The sequence below is a fragment of the Schistocerca gregaria genome, chromosome 7 (genome assembly GCF_023897955.1).
Source record: "Schistocerca gregaria isolate iqSchGreg1 chromosome 7, iqSchGreg1.2, whole genome shotgun sequence".
Taxonomy (NCBI): Eukaryota; Metazoa; Arthropoda; class Insecta; order Orthoptera; family Acrididae; genus Schistocerca; species Schistocerca gregaria.
In genome coordinates, this window is record NC_064926.1 from 492989092 (window position 1) to 493012477 (window position 23386).

General features: G+C 38.9%; 1 protein-coding gene across 1 annotated transcript in view; it reads left to right on the forward strand.

Annotated features, from left to right (window-relative positions):
- LOC126281356 (small conductance calcium-activated potassium channel protein) overlaps nt 1–23386 on the forward strand; it is a 1755063-nt gene that overhangs the window by 1687843 nt on the left and 43834 nt on the right. The window contains exons 8-9 of the mRNA XM_049980265.1: nt 14112–14222; nt 19979–20106. Of these exons, the coding sequence (XP_049836222.1) occupies nt 14112–14222; nt 19979–20106 (239 nt within the window). The remainder of the gene's footprint in view (nt 1–14111; nt 14223–19978; nt 20107–23386) is intronic.

A 23386-nucleotide genomic window follows, 5' to 3' on the forward strand; every position in this document is an offset into this window, starting at 1 on the left:
CATCATGGTTTTAGTACATTTTGTCATCATAAACATTTCTGTGCTAACTAATTCTGGTGGTCAACATTGCCCATATCAGAGGTCTTGTGATGTGAGATCTAGGGAAACGACACACCTTCTTCCTGAGAAAAGAAAACAGTCTAATAGTTACCTCTGCCTGTGAGGCATGAGCTTTGACAGTTAATCTGTCCATTTGGGGTGTCACCAAATTTGAAGCAAAGTGAGCACAATTTTCAACCACTAAAAGCACAAAAGAAGATCCAGACATTATAGTAAAGGAATGAAATGTGTTTGATGCATCAGTGGCAACCAGTCGCAATAATATTTGTATTACAAATATACAGTAGACTATATTGAAGAATATAAGTGTCTAGAAGAGGACATGTCAGATTGTAAAATTTCATGGGAGACAGAGACAGATAGCGAAGAAGCGTAGTTAGGGAACAATGGATGCCAGTCATTCGTTTATTTGCCAGGCCCACCAAAGAGCCAGAGGTAGGGTGCTACATCGCTATAAAAGCTAAAGGAAATCACTGCATTTCAGGACTAAGGGGAAATGAAAAGACAGAGCTTCAATACAGTTCATAAATACTGCCTTACAGTGCAAGACTGACATTGTGTCTACAATATTTATGTAATGTGTTAGATAAAGAGGGGAATGACCAGTATTTAAAACTTCATATTCTAATAAATATGTAGCTGCAAAATACAGATTGGTGCATTACAAGCCAAATACTGCTGAGTCTACAGTACACAATGTGAATATACATATGAATCGAATGGTCGAAGTTTCCTACCACTCGGCAATTGCGAATTTTGAACACAACATAGACGTTTATACATGAAAGATTGCAATTAAATAAAATCTACAGGTACTACACTACTGGCCATTAAAATTGCTACACCAAGAAGAAATTCAGATGATAAACGGGTATTCATTGGACAAATATACTATACTAGAACTGACACGTGATTACATTTTCACGCAATTTGGGTACATAGATCCTGAGAAATCAGTACCCAGAACAACCACCTCCAGCCATAATAACAGCCTTGATATGCCTGGGCATTGCGTCAAACAGGGCTTGGATGGCGTGTACAGTTACAGCTGCCAATGCAGCTTCGACACAATACCACAGTTCATAAAGAGTAGTGACTGGTGTATTGTGGCTAGCCAGTTGCTAGACCATCATTGACCAGAAGTTTTCAATTGGTGAGAGATCTGGAGAACGTGCTGGCCAGAGCAGCAGTCGAACATTTTCTGTATCCAGAAAGGCCTGTACAGGCCCTGCAACATGCGGTCGTGCATTATCCTGCTGATTTGTAGGGTTTCGCAGGGATCGAATGAAGGGTAGAGCCACAGGTCATAACACATCTGAAATGTAATGTCTACTGTTCAAAGTGCCATCAATGCGAACAAGAGGTGACCAAGACGTGTAACCAATGGCACCCAATACCATTATGCCAGGTGACACGCCAGTATGGCGATGACGAATACGCGCTTCAAATGTGCGTTCACCGTGGTGTCGCCAAACGTGGATGAGAACATCATGATGCTGTAAACAGAACCTGGATTCATCCAAAAAATGATGTTTTGCCATTCGTGCACCCAGGTTCATCGTTGAGTACACCATCACAGGCACTCCAGTCTGTGATGCAGCGTCAAGGGTAATGTCCATGCTGCTGAAAACGTTGTCGAATTGTTCGTGCAGATGGTTGTTGTCTTGCAAATGTCCCCATCTGTTGACTCAGGGATAGAGACTTGGCTGCATGATCCATTACAGCCATGTGGATAAGATGCCTGTCATCTCTACTGCTAGTGATACAAGGCCATTGGGATCCAGCACGGCCTTCCGTATTACCCTCTTGAACCCACCGAATCCATATTCTACTAACAATCATTGGATCTCGAACAATGAAAGCAGCAATGTCGCATTGCAATAAACCACAATCACTATAGGCTGCAATCCAACCTTTATCAAAGTCGGAAACATGGTGGTACGCATTTCTCCTCCTTACACGAAGCATCACAACAACGTTTCACCAAGCAATGCTGGTCAACTGCTGTTTGTGTGTGAGAAATCGGTTGGAAACTTTCTTCATGTCAGCACATTGTAGGTGTCGCCATCGGCGCCAACTTTGTGTGAATGCTCTGAGAAGCTACATTTGCATATCACAGCATCTTCTTCCTGTTGGTTAAATTTCTCGTCTGTAGCACGTCATCTTTGTGGCGTAGCAGTTTTAATGGCCAGTAGTGTATCTTCGGGACTTTAAATGATGAGTACAATAGTAGAAGTGCTTTTGAAAATGTTGTATATTTCACAAAACACTTGTTAGCGTCGATGGTACAGCAATTAAATAAAATATAAGCTGAATAACAAGGAAACAATAGATTCCTACTGCACGTAATTAGTTATGAACAACAACATAGCTCATGAAATATTCACTTCTAAATGCATACTATGTCATCACTGTAGAAACCACAGAAATCTCACATGTTCACAAGTTGAAACTAAAGTATTTCTATCTCGCATGATGACGCACAAACTGCCCCCACTCTCCAAGTCTTTCCTGCGACCATATGTCCATCGCGCTGTCATGTCCAGCATCTCTGTGTCCTATGCAACCGTCTCTTGCACCAAACTGCCCAGAACTGCCTCTCCATTCATTTCGGCAGTCACCTCCCTTAGTAATGTGTGCTGTGATTGGCGATAGCACTCCCGTCATGTCTCCAAGCCACAAACTTTTAGAAGCACTTTCAAAATAGTGGATTTACATTTAAATAACTTTAAATTAAATAAATATTCCTACAGCTGGACCATAAACACGCTCTAACACACGTTACTAAATAAATAAACAAACTAAATGTACTTATATGAAAGGAATAGGACTGAAGGTAAGCCAGTAGCCTAATGTCTCCTTGCTACCTAAAACACATTAAATATTTAACCAATTTCTTCATGCATAGTTTATATCAGATATAGACAAAGATGTAGATGAATGCAGATATTTATGAGCATGATGCTAGCATTTTTTCATGTCACTGCAGAGTACTTACGGTCTGATGCAATCGATAGTAATCGGCCACTTTGACCACCAATAACTCATGTACTATTCAAGTTACATGCCTGTAACTTATACGAATTTAGGTTTACACTAATAGCTTTCTAAATACATGTCAAACGACAAAATCAGATGGACGATTTAGATTTTGGAAATTCATTGCTGGGTGTTACTTGTGTAACTTACAGTCAGATGCTAATAAAGATATTGAAAATCTGATTATGCCATCAGAATCATCATGCAAATAATAGTAATGTACAGGTTTCTTTTTGAGGTCTCATGATTCATCTGGCTACTATTAATTTTTATATGAACTGTGGAATGCCTGCCATGATAGTTTCACAAAGTCCGCCATCTTTGGCACTCTTGGCATGTTTCCTTCATCGACACAGCATCACCATGGAATTCCTTGCCACATGGCTGGAGCATGTGCTGGGGCTACTCCTCATGCTCAGCTAACGTTCGACACCACGTGGTTGCTGCCAGGCAGCGGCCCGCCGAGAGGCCCCCGCCCGGCCATGCCAACTCCTAACTTAGAATATTTCCAGGGCACCACAACTTGCCCGTTACCTCACACACTTCCACTTATTAACATTCTGGATAATCAGAATGGTCAGAAGCAGCACACTTCATTTCATACAAGTACATGTAAAACAAATTTCAAAGAACAGAATTCAGTGATTAAAGCTCCAGGCCAATAGTGTTTACAAGATTTTTATAGTGGTGTAGGAGCAGCATGAATTTCGAAATAAACTTAAACTAACACAAATTATGAGTGAAACTGCATCTTAAATAAATGCCTGCATTTCAGTTATGTGTAAACAATTTTATTTTTTGGACAAGAAATAAAAATTTTAAATGCACTTTCGCTTATGTGCGATTTTGTAAGCTCTTCCTGTGCTACTCAGCACTAAGATACTTGCTTGCACTAATTTTTCTGTCACACTACACACATTCACATGGATTTTAGCACAAAGCATTGATCAACTCACATCAGTCTTTTGACCAAGTGCCTCACAGAAATTATGTCTGCCTCTGAATTCTGAGCTCTCCTGTTTATCATGACAAATCTGTCTTACAATGAAAACCAAAAGTAGAAACCCCTCAACAAACCATTTCCCAAAACCAGCCAGGATCCTCGCTAAAGATTTCATCCAGCAGAGAATGATACTTTAGGAACAAAGTCACAAGGCAAACGACTGAATCACAGTAAGCTCAAATCCCCATGAGTTCTATTTAATTGACTTTGATAAATCCTTCCTCCTTCCACGCACCAAAAATTGCATGCACATACAATTACAAATGTAATACCCTTCAAAAAAATGACTCTGAGCACTATGGGACTTAACTTCTGAGGTCATCAGTCCCCTAGAACTTACAACTACTTAAACCTAACTAATCTAAGGACATCACACACATCCATGCCCGAGGCAGGATTCGAACCTGCAACCGTAGCAGTCCTGCGGTTCCGGACTGCAGTGCCTAGAACCACACAGCCACCGCGGCCAGCTAATACCCTTCAAATTGACCACTAAATTCTTTGCCACACTCTTATACAAAGCATAAATCAATACATGTTTTACTTAAATCCACGAGGCCACTGACCTCCATGCACCCTCAGAGCCTAAATTTCCCCTTTTTGCACACGTACAATGCCACAAATTACTAGTGAATCCCCAAATAAACACATAAATTATCCCTCCAAAATTACTACCACTAATTACAGATTAGAACAGCTATTCATTTCTGCCCTTTCTCTATATACCCTTAGCAATTTTAGACTTCTCATTTTTCCACAGATGCGTTAGCAATGACCATAACATTCTACTGTACCAACGCCAATCAGTCTCATTAGAATCACACTCCTCCTTCATATACCAATTTGTATGAACTTCATCACACAAACTATATCCATCCACACTATTTACTTCAGCTCTCTCTAAGTTTTCTTTTAGTTCTTCCACACATTTCGTCAATTCACTACCCACAGCATGCACACCTTTACTGTTTTTCCCCTCCAAAATATCAACACTTGCAGCTGCAACAAAATTACACATCAATTCACTGTTAACACTTTATCTTCCTGAAATAAAACATCGATGCCTAAGCCATCAGCACCATAAATATTCATCTCGGCAACCTTATCTGTTGATACACCATTTAAATCACAACATAAATTCACATCAGAAACCTTACTTTCCGCTGTCGACAAGTTAACTTTACTTGAATCATACACAACTTTGTCCTCTGCCACTATATTACACAGATTGCTGCTACCTTGTCATACAATTTTGAAACTTCCTGACTTACTACATTCCGCTGTGATTGGACAAAAATCAACACGCACTGCCATTTCTACACACATTAACCCCAGATCCTACTTTACATACATTCTCACATTCATACTGCGACAAACATTTTAGATCTACACATTCATCAATACATTTTGTTTCACCTTCATTCGTGACTAGAAACATGTAAATTTCTTCCTCCGAAGTATCAATGCCAGTAGCTTTTACATCATTACATAAATTACCATTACTCTGTTCCTTTAAGCAGAAATCATCTACCTCCACTGATGCATTTTTAATTTCAACTGCTGGCAATACCATTGCTAAGCCGCCTTCACTAACATCGACACTTTTCGCCAGTTCACAAAAACTTGCTACTACAACACCTTCCTTACTGCAATTGATACTGTTTGCTGATACCTCTTCAGAACTCTCCACACGATTTGCTTTCACAAAATTCATCCCCTTTTTAACTTCTTTTTGAATCATCGAATCTTTCCCATTCATCACCATTCACACACTCATTCCTTACACATCCATAACTTACATCATTCCCCGCAAATTTATTCCCATTGCTTTTACTTAAATCTCTCACAAATCTCTGCTTCCGCCATTTGCACCTGCTTTTATTGAAAGAGCCACCTATATAGCCTTCCTCTTTAACATACTCCATATTACATATTTCTTGCATTTCTCCAAACCTATCATCATTTCTACCATTACCATTATCTCCAGTCCTTTTCATTGCCAGTTCAGATCGCCATCCTCAGTCCTGAGATGTGGTAAACGTCAGTTTCCTGATTGGTTGTTATGCGAGTGCACTTCGCATGAGTTTCCCCTGTCAAATCTGCGTTCTTTACTTTGATCCCATTCATGGGAGTTATCACTCCTGTTCATTTTCCAACCATTCTGCTCATTCCACCTACTATCTCCTTGAGAATTCCTTTGCTTTCTCTCATGATTATTTTGGTGGTGATTATTTGGATTCCCATTTTGATAACTACCACCCGGTTTGCTCTGACGTTTGAACTTCAAATCCCTCACTAATTTTTCTACAAATTCTAGAAAATTGTCCATGGAATCACATGGACTATCGACAAGATCCCAATCTTCGAGTAATTGCCTTTTTAACGTGGTGGTTTCTGTTAAAACCCTCAATGGATTTTCCACTCACATAAGTTTGCCAAGTTCATGCAAGCAAAAATCTCTCATCATCCCATTACCATACATGTAACTCAGCCAATTTAAGAATTCATTTTGGATTTGTTTTGCCTCACTCCATAATTTATTCAAAAAACATTTTTTGAACTCTTCGTAAAATTTGCATGAACTATATTTACATTTGCCCAAGACTGTGGGTCTCCCTCCAAATGCTGTTTAATGTATTTTATTTTTGCTGCATTTGACATGTCGTGAACAAAAGCATCTCTACATGCAGTCAAGAAATTTACTGGGTGATATCTTCCATCATTTGTGTAACATTTGACAGACCTGGTATTTGCCCAAGGGATACTTATAACTGGCATGACCTGTTGGGATGCTAACGAATTCAAATCACTTTTTATCTGTTGTGTTTGTTTTTTAAATTCATTTTCACTACTGATTCTGGACTCTATTTTATCTTTAATTTTGCCCACTTCTCTTCTCCCCCTCACCTACATGATTGGCAATGTCACTAATTGCTAAACTTAAATCACTTTTATGAGCATCTTGCACTTTTATACAGTCGCTTACCTTGCTCCCAAGCCCTGTCTGTATCTTATCCATATTTTCCCCAAGATCTTCATCCACTGATTCGATTTTAGATTTTACTATTACAACTTAGTCTGTAATTTTCCCCATATCCACTCGGGCACATTTTATTTTATCATCAATTGCTTTTTCAAGGTTACCCATAATTTCTTCAACTTCCCCTTGCATTTGCTGAGATATCATATCTCCACCACATTCATTCCCCCTTGCCTGAATTCCTACTAGTTACAGTTTCATGCTATGATTTTGGGCTAACTGGCTCACTTCTGTTTTGAGAATTACACAGACTAGGTTGTTTTACATTCGAGAGATCTATAAGTGGAGCTTGAACTTCAGAGTAAACCACTATTTCATTATTTGCTCATGTACTTATCTGATCTGAAATGGTTCCCTATGCCATGGTGATGCTGTTGGTTGTAGTGTAAGTTGACATTGAAGACTGCCCTGGAGTACTCAAAGAAGCTGCTGGCGTACAGCTGTTGATCTGTGTCCACCACTAGATAAATGATGTAGCTGTAGCTGCCACCGGTTACTGTGTGTTCCAATCATCTAACCACTACTGCTAACCACTACTGTTCCCTGTACTCAACTTATTTAGACTCTGTGCCCCCACACAAACTGCCTTTAACATGATAAATTAGGACCTCTACCGATAGCATGTGTTAATTGTGAAAATTACTGTATAGTTTCACTATCTTCACAAATCTAACCGATATCACACCGTGTTTTGTGAGAGGTTCACTCTACAGAAATCTCTTCTGGTTTTGCAAAGGTTTTTACGCTTCACATAGTATGCTGAATAACAGAGAGCAAAGGAATTACCACTTTACAGGGCACAAATCTCGGACGAGCCCCCAATTGCAGGCTTTCAAAATAATAATGAAAGGATGTGAGGTGGTGGTGTGGTGTCCCTCAACTACATTCCCTCAGACTCAGAGTTGAAATATTAAAAGTTTTGGCTGGTTTTGTTGACTAGGGGCTGGGATATGTAGTTGCTGCATTACAAGCCAAATACTGCTGAGTCTACAGTACACAATATGAATATACATATGAATCAAATGGTCAAAGGTTCCTGTCACTCAGCAATTGCACATTTTGAATGTAATACAGACATTTATAAATGAAAGATTGCAATTAAATAAAATCTGCAGGTACTATCTTAATGACTTTAATTGATGAGTATGGAAACAATAGATTCCTACTGCTCATAATTAGTCATGAACAACAACATAGCTCATGAGATATTCACTTCTAAATGCATATTACATCTTCACTGTAGAAACCACAGAAATCTCACACATTCACAAGTCGGCACTCAAAAGAATTTCTATCTACCCTGATCACGTGCAAACTGCTCCACACTCTCCAAGTCTTTCCTGCAACCATATGACCATTGCGCTGTTGCGTCCAGCACTTCGTGTCGTGGGTGACTGTCCGTTGCACAACACTGTTCAGAACTGCCTCTCCATTCACTTCAGTAGTTGCCTCCCTCAGTAACGAGCACTGTAGTTGGTGATAGCACTCCCATCATGTCTCCAAGCCAACACACACTCACAAACATTTTGAAACACTTTTCAAATGCTGGATTTACATTTAAATAACTTGCAAGGAATAGAACTGAAGGTAGGCCAGTAGCCTAATGTCTCCGTGCTTTCTAAAACACATTAAATATTTAACCAATTTCTTCATGCATAGTTTATATCATATATTTATAAGTATGATGCTACCATTTTTTCATGTCACTGTGGAGTACTTATGGTCTGATGCAATCGATAGTAATCGGCCACTTTGACCACCAATAACTCATGTACTATTCAAGTTACATGTCTGTAACTTTTACGAATTTAGGTTTACACTAATAGCTTTCTAAATACATGTCAAACGACAAAATCAGGTGGACCATTTAGATTTTGGAAATTCATTGCTGGGTGTTACTTGTGTAACTTATAGTCAGATGCTAAATTTTTAACTAATGAAGATACTGAAGGTCTGGTTATGCCATCAGAATCATCATGCAAATAATGGTAATGTACAGGTTTCTTTTTGAGGTCTCATGATTCATCTGGCTACTATTAATTTTTATATGAACTGTGAAATGCCTGCCATGATAGTTTCACAAAGTCCGCCATCTTTGGCACACTCGGCATGTTTCCTTCATCGACACATCGTCACCATGGAATTCCCAGCCACGCAGCTGGACCACACACTGGGTCTACCCCTCATGCTCAGCTAAAGTTTGGCACCACGTGGTTGCTGCCGGGCTGTGGCCTGCTGAGAGGCCCCCGTCCGGCCATGCCAACTCCGAACTTAGAATATTTCCAGGGCACCACAACTCGCCCGTTACCTCACAAGCCCCACCTTAAAGATGGCTACGCCAGTACCTCTATCCATATAAAACCTACCAAACACCAGAAATACCTCCACTTTGACAGTTACCACCCATTCCTTACCTTCCATACAACCTAGCCATCTACGGCCATCACATCCGTAGTGACGAGCAGTCCCTCTCAAAACACACCGAGGGTCTCACTGAGTCCTCTACAGACCATAATTACCCTCCAAACCTTGTACAAAAGCAGATCTCCCATGCCTTATCTCTCCAGTCACCCATTGCCTTATCTCTCCAGTCATCCATCACCTCCCAAAGTCCCACCGTCTGGCCACAGAGGATCATTCTCCTCATGACTCAGTACCATCCAGGACTGGAGCAACAGAATCACATTTGCCACCATTCTCTCATCATGCCCTGAAATAAGGAATGTCATAACCACTATCCTTCCCACCCCTCCCTTAGTGGTATTCCATTGCCCACTGAATCTACACAATATCCTCATATATCCCTACACAACTCCTTCTCCCAGTGCCTTTCCTCATGACTCATATTCCTGTAATAGACCTAGACGCAAGACCTGTCCCATACATCCTCCCACCACCACCTACTCCAGGTGGATAACTTCCCTACTTCAGTTTACTTCCTTGCAGCCAAGTATTTTATAGCAGATTGATAAAAGAAGCAATTCATCCGCGTTGCTGCAAATCTCAAATCATTTTACATTCTGCAGATATTCAGACATCTTTCAAGCTACAATTGATGACTACAGCTTCATTAATGTAATACTCAAACACTGATTAAATATTCCCCTTATAACACGGCTTCTTAATCAGCTTCTATTCTGTACCAGTGAGTGTATTAATTCAAATGATCAGATTCGACCCACTATTCCTAAAATACCCCCAAATAACTGAAACTAGGTTTCTTTCATTCATCTAACTCTGTAACATAACTTTCAGGCTCTGTGACTTTTGTGCACATTCTGCAGATATTCAGACATCTTTCAAGCTACAATTGATGACTACAACTTCATTAATGTAATACTCAAACACTGATTAGATATTCCCCTTATAACACGGCTTCTTAATCAGCTTCTATTCTGTACCAGTGAGTGTATTAATTCAAATGATCAGATTCGACCCACTATTCCTAAAATACCCCCAAATAACTAAAACTAGGTTTCTTTCATTCATCTAACTCTGTAACATAACTTTCAGGCTCTGTGACTTTTGTGCACCTGCTGACACCAATGTGAGCACCCACCCTACAAAAATTTCATCATCTATTTAAGCCTCAAACTCTGTAATATGTATATGATAAAATGAGGATCCTACTGTGATAGGATTCATATCAATTGCACGTGCACTTGGGGCAATGGGTAGGAGCGGAGCTGCCCCCCTCCCTCACAGCTTTGAGGGAAAGGAAAAAAATAATAAAGTGTAGTCAGATGTTTTTATTTTAAGTCAGTATTGGGCAGGTTTTTAACAGGATCAGAACTGGAACTTTTTTAATCACTAATTACAAGTCACCATTTATCTTCAAAAATATTAAAAATTCTCCATACCCTTAGGGCTTGCACTTAGCAGCCTGCCACCTCCCCCCCCCCCCCCTATCCCCCCTTACATAAACTATTGTATGGGCACTCTAAATGCATATTATATGCTCTTTTGTAGGTAAGTTCTGTTCAGCAGCCAATATTGATATGGCTTCTACCAATCTGTCAGTGAGAGTAACGATCATAGGCAAGTAGTGTATGTGAGCAATATCAACCATCATCTTCTGAACAGATTGTGAAACTCAATTGTAAAGACCTATGTAGTCATTTTGCTACCAAAGTTATTAATATCTTTTTCTATAGTAGCGTCTTCAAGGTCTAGAGAAGCAAAGTATGTTTTCAGTCCATAATTGGCCTACATAATCCTTATACAGGGGTCCCAGAAATGTTGCCACAGACTTGTAAGGGAGGTGGATCACATCGTAAGGATTAAGAATTTCATAGCAATCCAAGGCTGCAAATACCAGGAGTAAGTTGTAGCAGAATTCAAAGATCAGAAAGGAAACAAGAGAGTGATTCATTTGAAACATTTATTGAGTATAATTAGTACACATGTCATACAACATGAATACAGCTCTAATGTTATAACAGATGCTGAAAGTCTGCGCTATCAGACAACACGCATGACTGACACAGATAGAGTGTTGGCTGCCTGACAAACTCAAACACACCGGGAGTTTCTTTGGTTTTAGCTGCTGTGCAAATGATACTTGTGACAAGATGCATTTCAGGCTCCACAGGATTGTGATACATAAGGTGTTTCATGGCTCCCAACAGAAAGAAATCAAGGCTCAATAAATCCACTGAGCATAGGGGCAGGAGAACCAGACCACCACACCCAATCAATGCAGGAAAAACCTGTTCATGAAAAGCCAAACCAAAATGAGCAGGTACCCCATCATGTTGGAACCACAAGCTCTGTCTCGTATTTGCTGGAACATCTCCAAGCAAGCTGGGTAGAACTTGTTCCAGAAAACTGATAATCCACAGTGGTCAAGCAAGATCGTAAAAGGTACAGCCCAACTAAGCATTCGCTAACCAAACTCGCACTTACACTAACTGAGAAGCATTGTTGTGCCACATGGCGCCAAACAATGTGGCAGTTTTTTGGTGCCCACAAACGCTCATTTTAGCTATTGAATATGTCACCCCTAGTGTATGTGGCCATATCAGTTAACAACACATAAGCTAATAAATGTGCTTCTTGGCCACTTTGTTGCAGAAACCACTGTGTGAAACTCACATGAGCAGATGGTCACTTGGGTGCAATGAAAGGAGTGTAAGGACTAAGTGTTCAAAACATGCTGGACACTGCAATGAAACAGACTTAAGTCTGAGGCAATGGTACATTTGCCGGTGCTTGGATTAGCCTCTATGGAATCCAACACACTTTCTTCCATAACAACTCCATGCCCTAATTGTGGCCTGCCCTCAATAGCCCTGCCACTTCTTAATGACACATACTAATACAAATTTTGATGCAGACACACAAAGAAACTGTGATGTCTGCTTGGAAGTGTTCTCAATAAAAGCATTCAGCATTTCATCCATTGTACACAGCTATTCCATACATGTAGTACATGTCTGCAAGCTCACTGTTCATATACTGTTCCATGCTCCTCATACTTTGGCTCTCATGTACAGCACCACATAGTAGCAATCCCTTCTAATACACTCACATAGAGCACCACCTAGAAGCATTAGACAATGTTTGTGGCCATGGATTATTGTGCAATTTTCAGTCTTTATGATGTGACCCATCTCACAAAATTTCTGGGAAATCTGTGTATAAATTGCTGTCTCTTGTTTATCATCCAATGCATTCTTTTCTCACATGCCTCCCCCATCTCCCCCTTCCAGATATATATTTCTCACACACATTACACACTTTGATTTCATTCTTTTCTTTCTTTATCTGCCAGTTTTATCTTACATATACTGTTTATTCCATTTACTTCCTTTTTATATCTTGTCTTTGACCTATTACTAACTAAAATTTGCCAGTATTAATCAAAATTTAGAATCGCTTATTTCTATCAATAGTTCATAATTTTGGAAATTAAAAGCTCCTTTTGATAGAAATCTAACAATGGAAAATCCAGGATGGAATGTAACAATACGAGAGAAGGAAAGCTGCTACTCGCCATATAGTGGAGATGCTGAGTCGCGATAGCCACAATAAAAAGATTCGCACAATCATAGCTTTCAGCCATTAAGGCATTTGTCAGCAGTATACACACAGACACACACACACACACACACACACACACACACACACACACACACGCAAGCACAACTTGCACACACAGCTGCAGTCTCAGAGAGCTTGGCAGTGTAGTTTCAGCTCTCTGAGACTGCAGATGTGTGTGCAAGTTGGGCTTGCACAAGTGTGTATGTGCATGTGTCTACTGCTGACAAAGGCCTTCATGGCCGAAAGCTATGATTGTGTGAATCTCTTTATTGTGCCTATCACGGCTCAGCATCTCCGCTATAGGGTGAGAAGCAACTTTCCTTCTCTCGTATTGTTACTTTTGATAGAAATCTGTTAGTTTCATATCATTGCAGTTTTGACTCCTTTATATCTTGCATTGCTTGTGACTTTGCATTGTGATTCATATTCTCTCCCTTCACTAATTCCGCTTTGGGGTGGTGAAAGTGCTAAGCACTTCTGTAGCCTGAAATGAAGTGGTGCAAGTCAGTCACAATATTGGCCATTCTTTCATAGCTTTTATTTTATTTCACAGAAGCCTAAACACTTAGATCAAGAAACAGCTGCTACACGTTCACAAGATTTTCTTATTATAATTTTGGTTACTACATAGTACTACTTTTCTTATGAATCACATTTTAGTTGTTCCCAATTTTTGTGAGTGTTGTTTGAGCAAAATGTCATATGCTATTTAGCCATATAACTCTGTATCACAAAACTAATAAAGAATATGGAACAAAAGTGATTAATAGACTTTACAGTTACTTTTCATCATATTTTTTTTATGTTCATACCACTATGGAAAAATGTTGCATTTATTTTTGTCAGAGTTTGTCATTATCATCCAAACAAATTACAGCTTCTGTGGAGGAAAGATTTGTTGTAGTTACACAATTAACTTTGTTCTAGGGAGCAGGCTGCACTGCGCTTCTTGTGGCAGTGGTGTCCAGGAAACTGGAATTAACTAGGGCAGAAAAGCACGTCCATAATTTTATGATGGACACGCAACTGACAAAAAGGGTAAGTATGAATCCAAAGTTAAAAGCTACTGTTGACAAGTGTCTGAAACTGTTTGTTGAACTTAGAAATCATCATTTAGTAAAGTTCCATTTCTTATCATGTTCACTCCATTCTTTGCATTAGTCAGTGGCTTTAAAAAAAATTCAAGATGGTTGAAAGAAAAAAAGTTTTATTCATTTCCAGTGTAGTAGGAATTCAGATCTAAGCATTTTCCAAAAATCTATTTTCACTCAGCTATCACTTGATCACTTGATACTTTTTCTTTGTATATTTTATCTTCATTTCATGAAATATTTTGGTATCATTTGACATGAAATGATTAAGCACAATTTTCTACATTAACATTCTTTGATTACAGACAAAACTTTCAAATGTAGCTAAAACCAATCTCTCTCTCTCTCTCTCTCTCTCTCTCTCTCTCTCTCTCTCTCTCTCTCTCTATCTATCTATCTATCTATCTCTCTCTCTCTCCTGCAGCTTGACTAGGGTCAACGATCTACATGAATCCCTGTCAAAGACCCAGTCCAAAACCTGTCCAATACACCCACCTCGCAGCACACCCTACTCAAGTCCCACAATAGGATTATCCTGTCACATCAGAGGCAAAGCCATCTTTGGAAACAGTCATGTCAGCTCTGTTTTTATTTCTGCAGAGCATTTTATGTGGACATGATCATCTGTCAGCTGTTCAACTGAGTGAAAGGCTACTGCAAGCTGTGGCCAAGAGCAGAGTTGACCAGCCAGTGTCTGAGGGGTGCTTCCATCCCTAAAACCAGCTTCTCTGAATTACATAGAGGGTAGTTGGATTTAAAACTCATCTTCTGTTTCTGTAATGCTCCTGGCATCAATATTTGCTAGCCCCCACCCCTCACCCACCTCTACTCTGCCTCAGAACCCATATTCACTCACACTGCACTCCTTTATCTGTTGTGTCATCCCCCTTCCAGTCCAGTATTCCACATTATCATTATTGAGTGCTGCACAAACTTGCCCATGTCGGTACCTGTGCCCATGTTGCATTCCCATTCCACACACGTGCTGTCTCGCTCCTAGGCATCAGCCACCCTCACCAACCCCTGCTCCCACTCCCTGCCTCCTTTCTCCCCTTGCCCAGTCCATCCAACACAACACTGATCCTATTCAAACCACAGAAAACTGCAACCCAGCACAGTGTACTCAACCAACACAATATAGCTCTACATGTGTGTATGGGCACATTCAAACTTGTTCTCTAGCTCAAAAAAGCTTTGTCTTGTTGATGTGACTGTAGACAGTTATATAGCTTTTCTATAATTTCATGTGCTGAGCTCATTCCTATGCTGTTTACAACCCTCAAGTTATAGATCTTTGAAGGAGAAACCAAATAAAGCAAGGGGCATAAAATATCCTTCATGTACAACGTATCATGTATGATACAACTTTCTTTCTGTAATTTTTATATATGATATTTAAGAAGTAGCTGTTACTGTCCCTACAATTTGAAGTCATACATGGACATTTTTTTATGATTTTGTAGCTCACCACAGATGTAATAGCAACAAAATCTTCTCATACTGCTTCTTTTAATTTCTCACTTATTCCAGGGATGTGTGTATAGACATTCAGCATCTGGACACCTCCATACAATCTTGATTGAAGTCCACTAGACTGTTGTATGAGAGCTATGCAGTGGAAATTCTTTGAAGTTTAACATTCTTACAGAGCCACATAGATGAAGATGTGTCTTGCTGCTAACATTGCAGCTAAGGGTTATCGATAACAGCTAGCATTACAATGATTTCCTAAAGTTATTGCAAACAGCTGTACCTTATGTTTTTATGAACAATTTTATTAGTTCTTTTCTGTTTGACTTTTCTGTCCTTGATAATGAAAGTTATCGTTTTTGGCCCTGCAGTTCTTGTTGGTCCTTAGCCTGCTCTAGGACATAATTCCATTCATCTCTGTCTAACATCTTGCGCCTCCATCCTCTGACACCAAAAACTTTTAAATCTTCTTGTATGCCATCCAAGTATCGAAGTCTTGGTCTTCTCCTGCTTCTTTGTCCCACTGGCATTTTCAGTAGAGCTATTATTGTTAGGTTCTCAAGTTCCACGCGAAAACCATTTGTGGCCCATTACAGGGGGTTTCTTTTAACGAACTTTATGATTTCAAGGTCTTTATGTAATCTGTGCAGTTCAAAATAATATTGTCAACACCATGCTCCATCTTCATTAGAAGCCTCATAGATTTTGCACAATACCTTCTGTTCAATACTTCGTATTTGCTCTTCACACTGTTGTGACAGTGTCCAAGTTTCTGAGTCATGTGTCAGTACTGGGTGTATTTAAGTTTTATACAGTTGATATTTTGTTCTTTTGGACAGATTTCTGGACTTATGATGTTCACTTCCAGTCCCATTTCTATTGCTACTGCCACTAATGCGCTATATGTTTCTTTAGCAGCTGGTTATGTTCTTGCAATAAGATCCATATCATCTGCATAGGCCAGAAGCAGCACCATTCTGTTTTATATTATGACTTGTGTTGATTTGAGCTGTTCTTATTACCTTCTCCAGCACAATGTTAAAAAGCATACACCAGAATACATCCTCTTGCCTCAGTCCACAGTTAGCTTAAACTTGTGACATGTATTAAATTTTATGGTATGTCCAGTTCTTCATGTCTTCAATAAACTTACTTCTTTTTATGGCATCATATGCTGCTTTAAAAGCAACAAATATATAATTCTTGGTAGAGCACTTGCCCGTGAAAGGCAAAGGTCCTGAGTTCGAGTCTCAGTCTGGCACACGGTTTTAATCTGCCAGGAAGTTTCATATATAATGTGTTTGTATAATGTATTCCCTTGCTTTTTCCAGTATCTGCCACAGTGTGGATATTTGATCAATAGTTGAGTTACCAGATCTAAAGCCTGCCTGATATCTCTCAATTGCTTTTTCTGCAAAGGGTTTACAAGGGAACAAAGCAGGGAGGAGAATATTTTATATGTGGTGTTCAGTAATGTAACTCCATGATGCCCCCTTTCTTATGTATAGTACATATTATGCCAATATTCCAATCATCTGGGTTAACCTTTTGTGGCCATATATCTGAGATAATGGCATACATGGATCTAACTAGATGTTCTCCACCGCACGTAATAAGTTCAGCTGAAAGGTTGTCATTGCCAGGTGACATCGTTGGCTAGTTTCTTTATTGTTATCCAAATGTCTTACATTGAGAGCATCCCATTGTCCTTCTCTTTCACGTGTTGGTTTCCAGTTAGTTCCCATGCTTCGGCATTCTCCGAGTATAATAATTCCTTGAAGTACCCTGCCCAAAGATGTAACACTCTTTCTTCTGTGATGCTATTTGTTCACCATTTTTCCTCTGCATTGTATAGTTTTTTGTTGAGATTCTTTTGTAAGGCCATTGACATTTCTGGGAAATTTCATGCTTCCACTAGCATTATTCAGTGATTCAGTCTCTCACAACTATCTTTCAAAAAAGTTTATCTTATTTCCTTTCAGAATCCACTTACCTACACAGCTCTTTTCTCATAGTCATCCCCTATCATTCTTGTTTTTCTGGACTGCATCTCTTTACATGCTTCGTTCTTCGTACTTTTTGCCTCCTCATGCTCATCATACAATTAATTCCTTCTGGTCTATTGTCTCATACCAATCCCTTCCTCTTCAGCAGCCTGTACTTCATTTCTGATTTTAGTCCACTGTTCATTTACGTTGTAAGTATAGTTCTGCAGGATTCCTGTGAATTTATTTTCTAAATTAATAGCTAGGTGTTCATCCTTCCACTGGTCCTTAATTTTTTAGATGATATACTTATTTTGTCTTTCTCCTTTAACTTTATGTGCTTTTGAAATTCTCCCTCTAATTTTTACTATGAGGAGGTAATGATCAGAGTTTATATTAGCACCTCACATCAGATCCATGCCTGGAATCTATTAATAAATGATCAGTTTGGTTTTTAGTATTTTTGTCTGATGACAATTGTGCGTGTATTCTTATGCTGAAATCATGTGCTAGAAATTGTCATGTTAAGTGCTGCTGCAAAATTTATGAGGTGGATTCAATTGTTATTACCCTCTTTATGGAGGCTGTATTTACCAGTGGTGGGGGACAAGACCCATTTCTGCCTCATCTTGGTATACATATCTCCTACCACCATTTTTATATAATTTATTCGACACTGTCGATAAGCTTGCTCCAGTTCCTCACAAAAAGTCTCCTCTGCTGCTGTCTTCTCCACACTAGGGGCATGTGCATTTAGGAGACTGTAGTTAAAGAATTTCCCCTTTATTTGCATACAATATATCCTTGGACTTACTTTAATTACTTTAAATCCTATCAGTAGTTGTTCAGTGCTTTGATTGACTATAAATCTCACCAAAATGTGTGTTCACTATTCTGACCAATGTAGTACATAGCACACTGCTGGTTCTGGATGGTACTCTGTCCATTCCATCTTATCTCTTGCAAGGCCACGATGTCCACCATGTGTGTTTTCACTAGTCCAGTCAGGCTTCCAAGGGCTCCAATTCTATGTAATGTCCATACATTCCATGATCTAAATGTCATATTCCTTGTTACTTTTTCCTTAGGGTCTGTCTGGCTGTATTCCATTGAGCTTTCATAATAAGACTTTCTCCGGGTATGGGCAATCCATTTATAGCCCAATCCCCTATTCTTCGGAGGACCAGTTCTGCTGCTCTCATCTGCTGTGAACCTACTTCAAAGAAGCTTTCAGTCTTATTGATGTGACTGTAGACAACTAAATAGCTTTCCCATAATTTCACGTGCTGAGCTGATCCCTATGCCATTTATGAACATCAAATTATTGATTTTTGAAGGGTAAACCAAATAAAGCAAGAAACACAAAATATTGTTTATATGCAAAAGTAATTTTTATACCTAACATCAGTTAAGAAGTGGCTATTGCTGTCCTACAGTTTGAAGTCATACATGGATTTTTTAAAATTAATTTGTAGCTCACCACAGATGAAATAGCAACAAAATCCTCTTATATTGCTGCTTTTAATTATTCACTTAATTCAGGGCAATATATGTAAGCAATTAGCATCTAGACATCCCCATATGGTCTAGATTAACGTCCACTAGGCTCTTTTATGAGTGCTATGAAGTGGACATTCTTTGAAGTTTAACATTCTTTCAGAGCCATATAGATGAAGATGTGTCTTGCTGCTAGACTTTGCAACTATGGGTTAACAGTCACTGCTAGCTTTAGAGTTATTTGTTAAAGTGGTTGCAAACAAACTGCACCTTATGCTTTTTATAAACAAATTTTTTGTAGTTATTTTTTGTGTGATTTTTTTTGTCCCTGGAAAGTGAGTGAGAACCCATTAAAGATAAGGGTCACTTTTATCTCACTCCTGTAACTGAACCTGGTTGTGACATCCAACAAAACCTATTAAAAGTCTATTATCATACTGTTGTGACCTTACCTATTTACTACCTTTGCCCATATTTCATCTCTGTCATAGTTTCACACCATGATGATTATTTACCCATTAAAAGTGATCTCCTAATTTTTTCTCACCATGTAAGGTAATAGAAGTATTAGCAGATGTATATAATGAAGATAAAACTCACTGACAGGACAGCACCACACTCTGTGACATGGAGGAAGAGGGAGGAGGAGTCATAGAGACTTTCAAAGGGTTATGTGTTTATTGTGCTCTTATCTGTATTGAATATTAGGTGGAAACTGTTCCATTATTATTGTCACATTTTACTTTTGCAGCTGAAAAACGCAGCAGCAAATGTGCTGAGAGAAACGTGGCTCATTTACAAGCACACGAGGCTAGTAAAACGAGTCAACCCAGGACGTGTACGCACGCACCAGCGAAAGTTCCTCCTTGCCATTTATGCGTAAGTAACTGTTCTGAAAATAGTTAGAAAAGCATAGGCCACAGAATTCTGGAAAACAAAGCCAAGAACTTTAATGTTTAATTTAATAAGTTGTACTATGTTAGACTTGATGAAAAGAATACAAAGTGTGCTGGTAATCAGTGAAATGAAATGTACTGATCTTAAAAGATTACTAACTTTTTAAAATATTATTTTATTGGTTGTTTGTGCACATACAATGTGTCCTATATCTTATTACATACATGGTACATCTGGCGATTAAAAATGTTCTGTAGGAGGTCATAGTAAGTGAAACTTCCTGGCTGATAAAACCAGGTGTCAGATCTGGTCACAAACTCAGAATATTGCCTTGATTAGGTAATGCTATTATTGACAGAGTTATCACATATCTGAATATCTCATTTTAGTGTGCATCTACATCCATGCTATACAAAACACAGTGAAGTGTGTAGCAGAATGAGTTCCCACTGTACTACATTCCAGTCTTGTGCAGAGTTCAGGAAGAAAGTGTGCTTAAAAGCCTCTGTGCATCTTGCAGTTGGTCTGATCTTGTCTACACAGTCCCTGCAGGATCAATGTATAGGGGGATGTGGTGTATTTCTAGATGTTTTGGTTATTTATTTTTCTCAAAATTTTGTAAGTAGGCTTTGGTGGAATCATTGCTTTCTATCTTCAGGTTTCTGCCAGTTGAGGTTTTTCAGTATTTTTGTGACATTCTCCCATAAACAAAAAAAACCCTGTGAATATTTATGCAGGACTTTGTATACATTCAATATTAACTGTTACTCATATGTGTGCCACATACTTGATCAGTATTAAGTTAGAGCTTGTACATTCTGCAGTAGAGTGAAAGATTCATTATGACACATAGTAACAGTTAACAAATCGCAATAGTACAGCTTCGTAACTATCAAGAAATACAATTCTTTAGGCTTATTGAGGGGAGAAAAAAAGATAAATAATCTTGCACACACAGTTATTTCCTCTGAAGTAATACTGTAGCATTATCTTCCAGTTATATGATGACTTCTCTTGGTAAAGATTAGACAACACACAAATTTTTTACTGTTATCAGACTGATTGCTTCTTGCTCTTTCTTTGATTTTATTTTCTAATATGCCAACTGCCTATTTTGGTTGGTTTTAAAGAGTGTTTCTTAATGCTTTTTACTAGCACCTAGGTTGTGTTGATGGGACAGATTAGGTAATGATTTGAATAAGAACCCAATATCTGGATGTGAACTATTCTGTGCTACTGGAACAAACACACAAGACAATGTGTTCCATTCTCCCACATTTTTTGGTGAAAGGGTAGTAGTACTTCACAATAGTTGTGTTAATTACTACATTTGTAATCAACTAATGAAGTGTTGAGAGCGATACTGTCATCAGCATATAACTTTGTGCAGTAGAGTAAGCAGATTGAAACACTAATATCACACTAATTTCCACATCATAAAATGAAAAATCTTTTAAAAAATTATTGAATTTTTAAGTATCTGGAAAGATGCTTATTGAAAGCCCTTGGCTAAATGTAAATGATGGAAGGAGTAAAGATAATGCTGACCACATAGTTGAAGCATTGATAGACACATAAACAAAATGTTGCTAAGCTTTCAGGTGAATAAACATCACAAACCTAATCACTGATAATTACTGACTTAAAACCACCACTGAACATATAACTGTCTTGCTTGATCAACACTAGCAATCAATAATACAAAGACTCTACTTGTATATTAACAACACCAACCATTTCATAGATTGTCTGAAATCTGTACCTGTCCCACTCCCATCACACACCATTTCCCATCACCATTTGATTACACTCCCATCCATACCATCAAATCCCATGTACAAGTTCTGTCTGTTGCTGAACATTACCTCAACCAGCACCCATCTGATTCCAAACCTATGATGTCCTTCCTGCTCACCTTATACTTATGAAAAATTACTTTACCTTTAAAGGGATATGTACAAATAGGTCAGAGGCACAGCCATGGGAAGACAAATGGCTCCTTTCTATGCCAACTTTTTCATGAGAACCTTCAGCCCCTGGTTTGGTTTAGATACATTGATGACATCTTTGCCATATGGACTCATGGTGAGACTGACCTGTTACAATTTTTGGAGTGTCTAGATGCATTCATCCAGTTAAATTTGACATGGTCTTATACTGAATCCCATGCCACTCTCTTTCATGTACTCGCATTCTGACAGTTCCCATCCTTTCCACACCAAATGTTCCCTGACATATAGCCTTGGTGTTTTAGGAAAAACATATATGTTCAAATGAGCGGTCTTTACAACAGTACACCACTATTCCCATCTCAATCTTCACTGTAGGTAATTACCTCACCAACCTAGATCAAAAGCAAATTTCCCGGGCTACCACATCCAATCCTGGTACTGCTGATCACTCCAAACACACCTCAGGAGTACGCCTCTTGTCACTGAGGACTATCCTGGCCTCAAAAGTATTAATCAGGTACTTTGACAAGGATATGGCTTTCTAAAATCATGCCCTGAAATGAGGTCCATTCTGTCTGACATTTTGCCTGTCACACCTAGAATAGCTTTTCATCATCCCCATTCTCTACAAAATCCTAGTCAGATGCTATAATTCTTCTGCACCCATTTCCTTCCCCAATTGCTCATTAAAATTTGACCATCCTTGCTGTAAGATTTGCCCCATGGTTCCTTATACCACAACCTGTACCAGCTTTGTACCATATCTTTCACCTTTAAGCTCTCAGGTTTTCATACCTCATCTGATGCAATCCCCAACAATCAGTGTCTCCTTCTCATCTTGTTCACTAAGTCTACCGTGGCCTGTAGTTATGGGCAATGTCTGTGTAAATCTTGCCATGGCCTGAACTTCACAACCCCTTTACTTCATCCCTTTTCTTTTCCCTTCAATCTTTCTGCCAGGAGGAGGAGCCACTGACTCCAAAAGCTTGCATATTTCCATAATTTCTATAAGTGTTTTCTTGATATAAACACTTATTTTATTTGATTCCTCTTTGAAGAAAAGTACTTGTATTATTAGTAACAAACATTTTCATGAGACATAATACCTCTTTCTTATACATTCGCTCCAATTTAATTTGTTCTCTCATATGCTCATATTCACTAAAAAAAATCTATTAAAGTGACACAGCTTATCTTTCAACTTTCTTCATGTTCTGTCATATTTGGTTAGCACCAGTAAACAGTGTAGACAAACAGAATTTTATGGATATGCCAAAGGTACTGTCCTTGTGAAAGAAAGTCTCGATGTA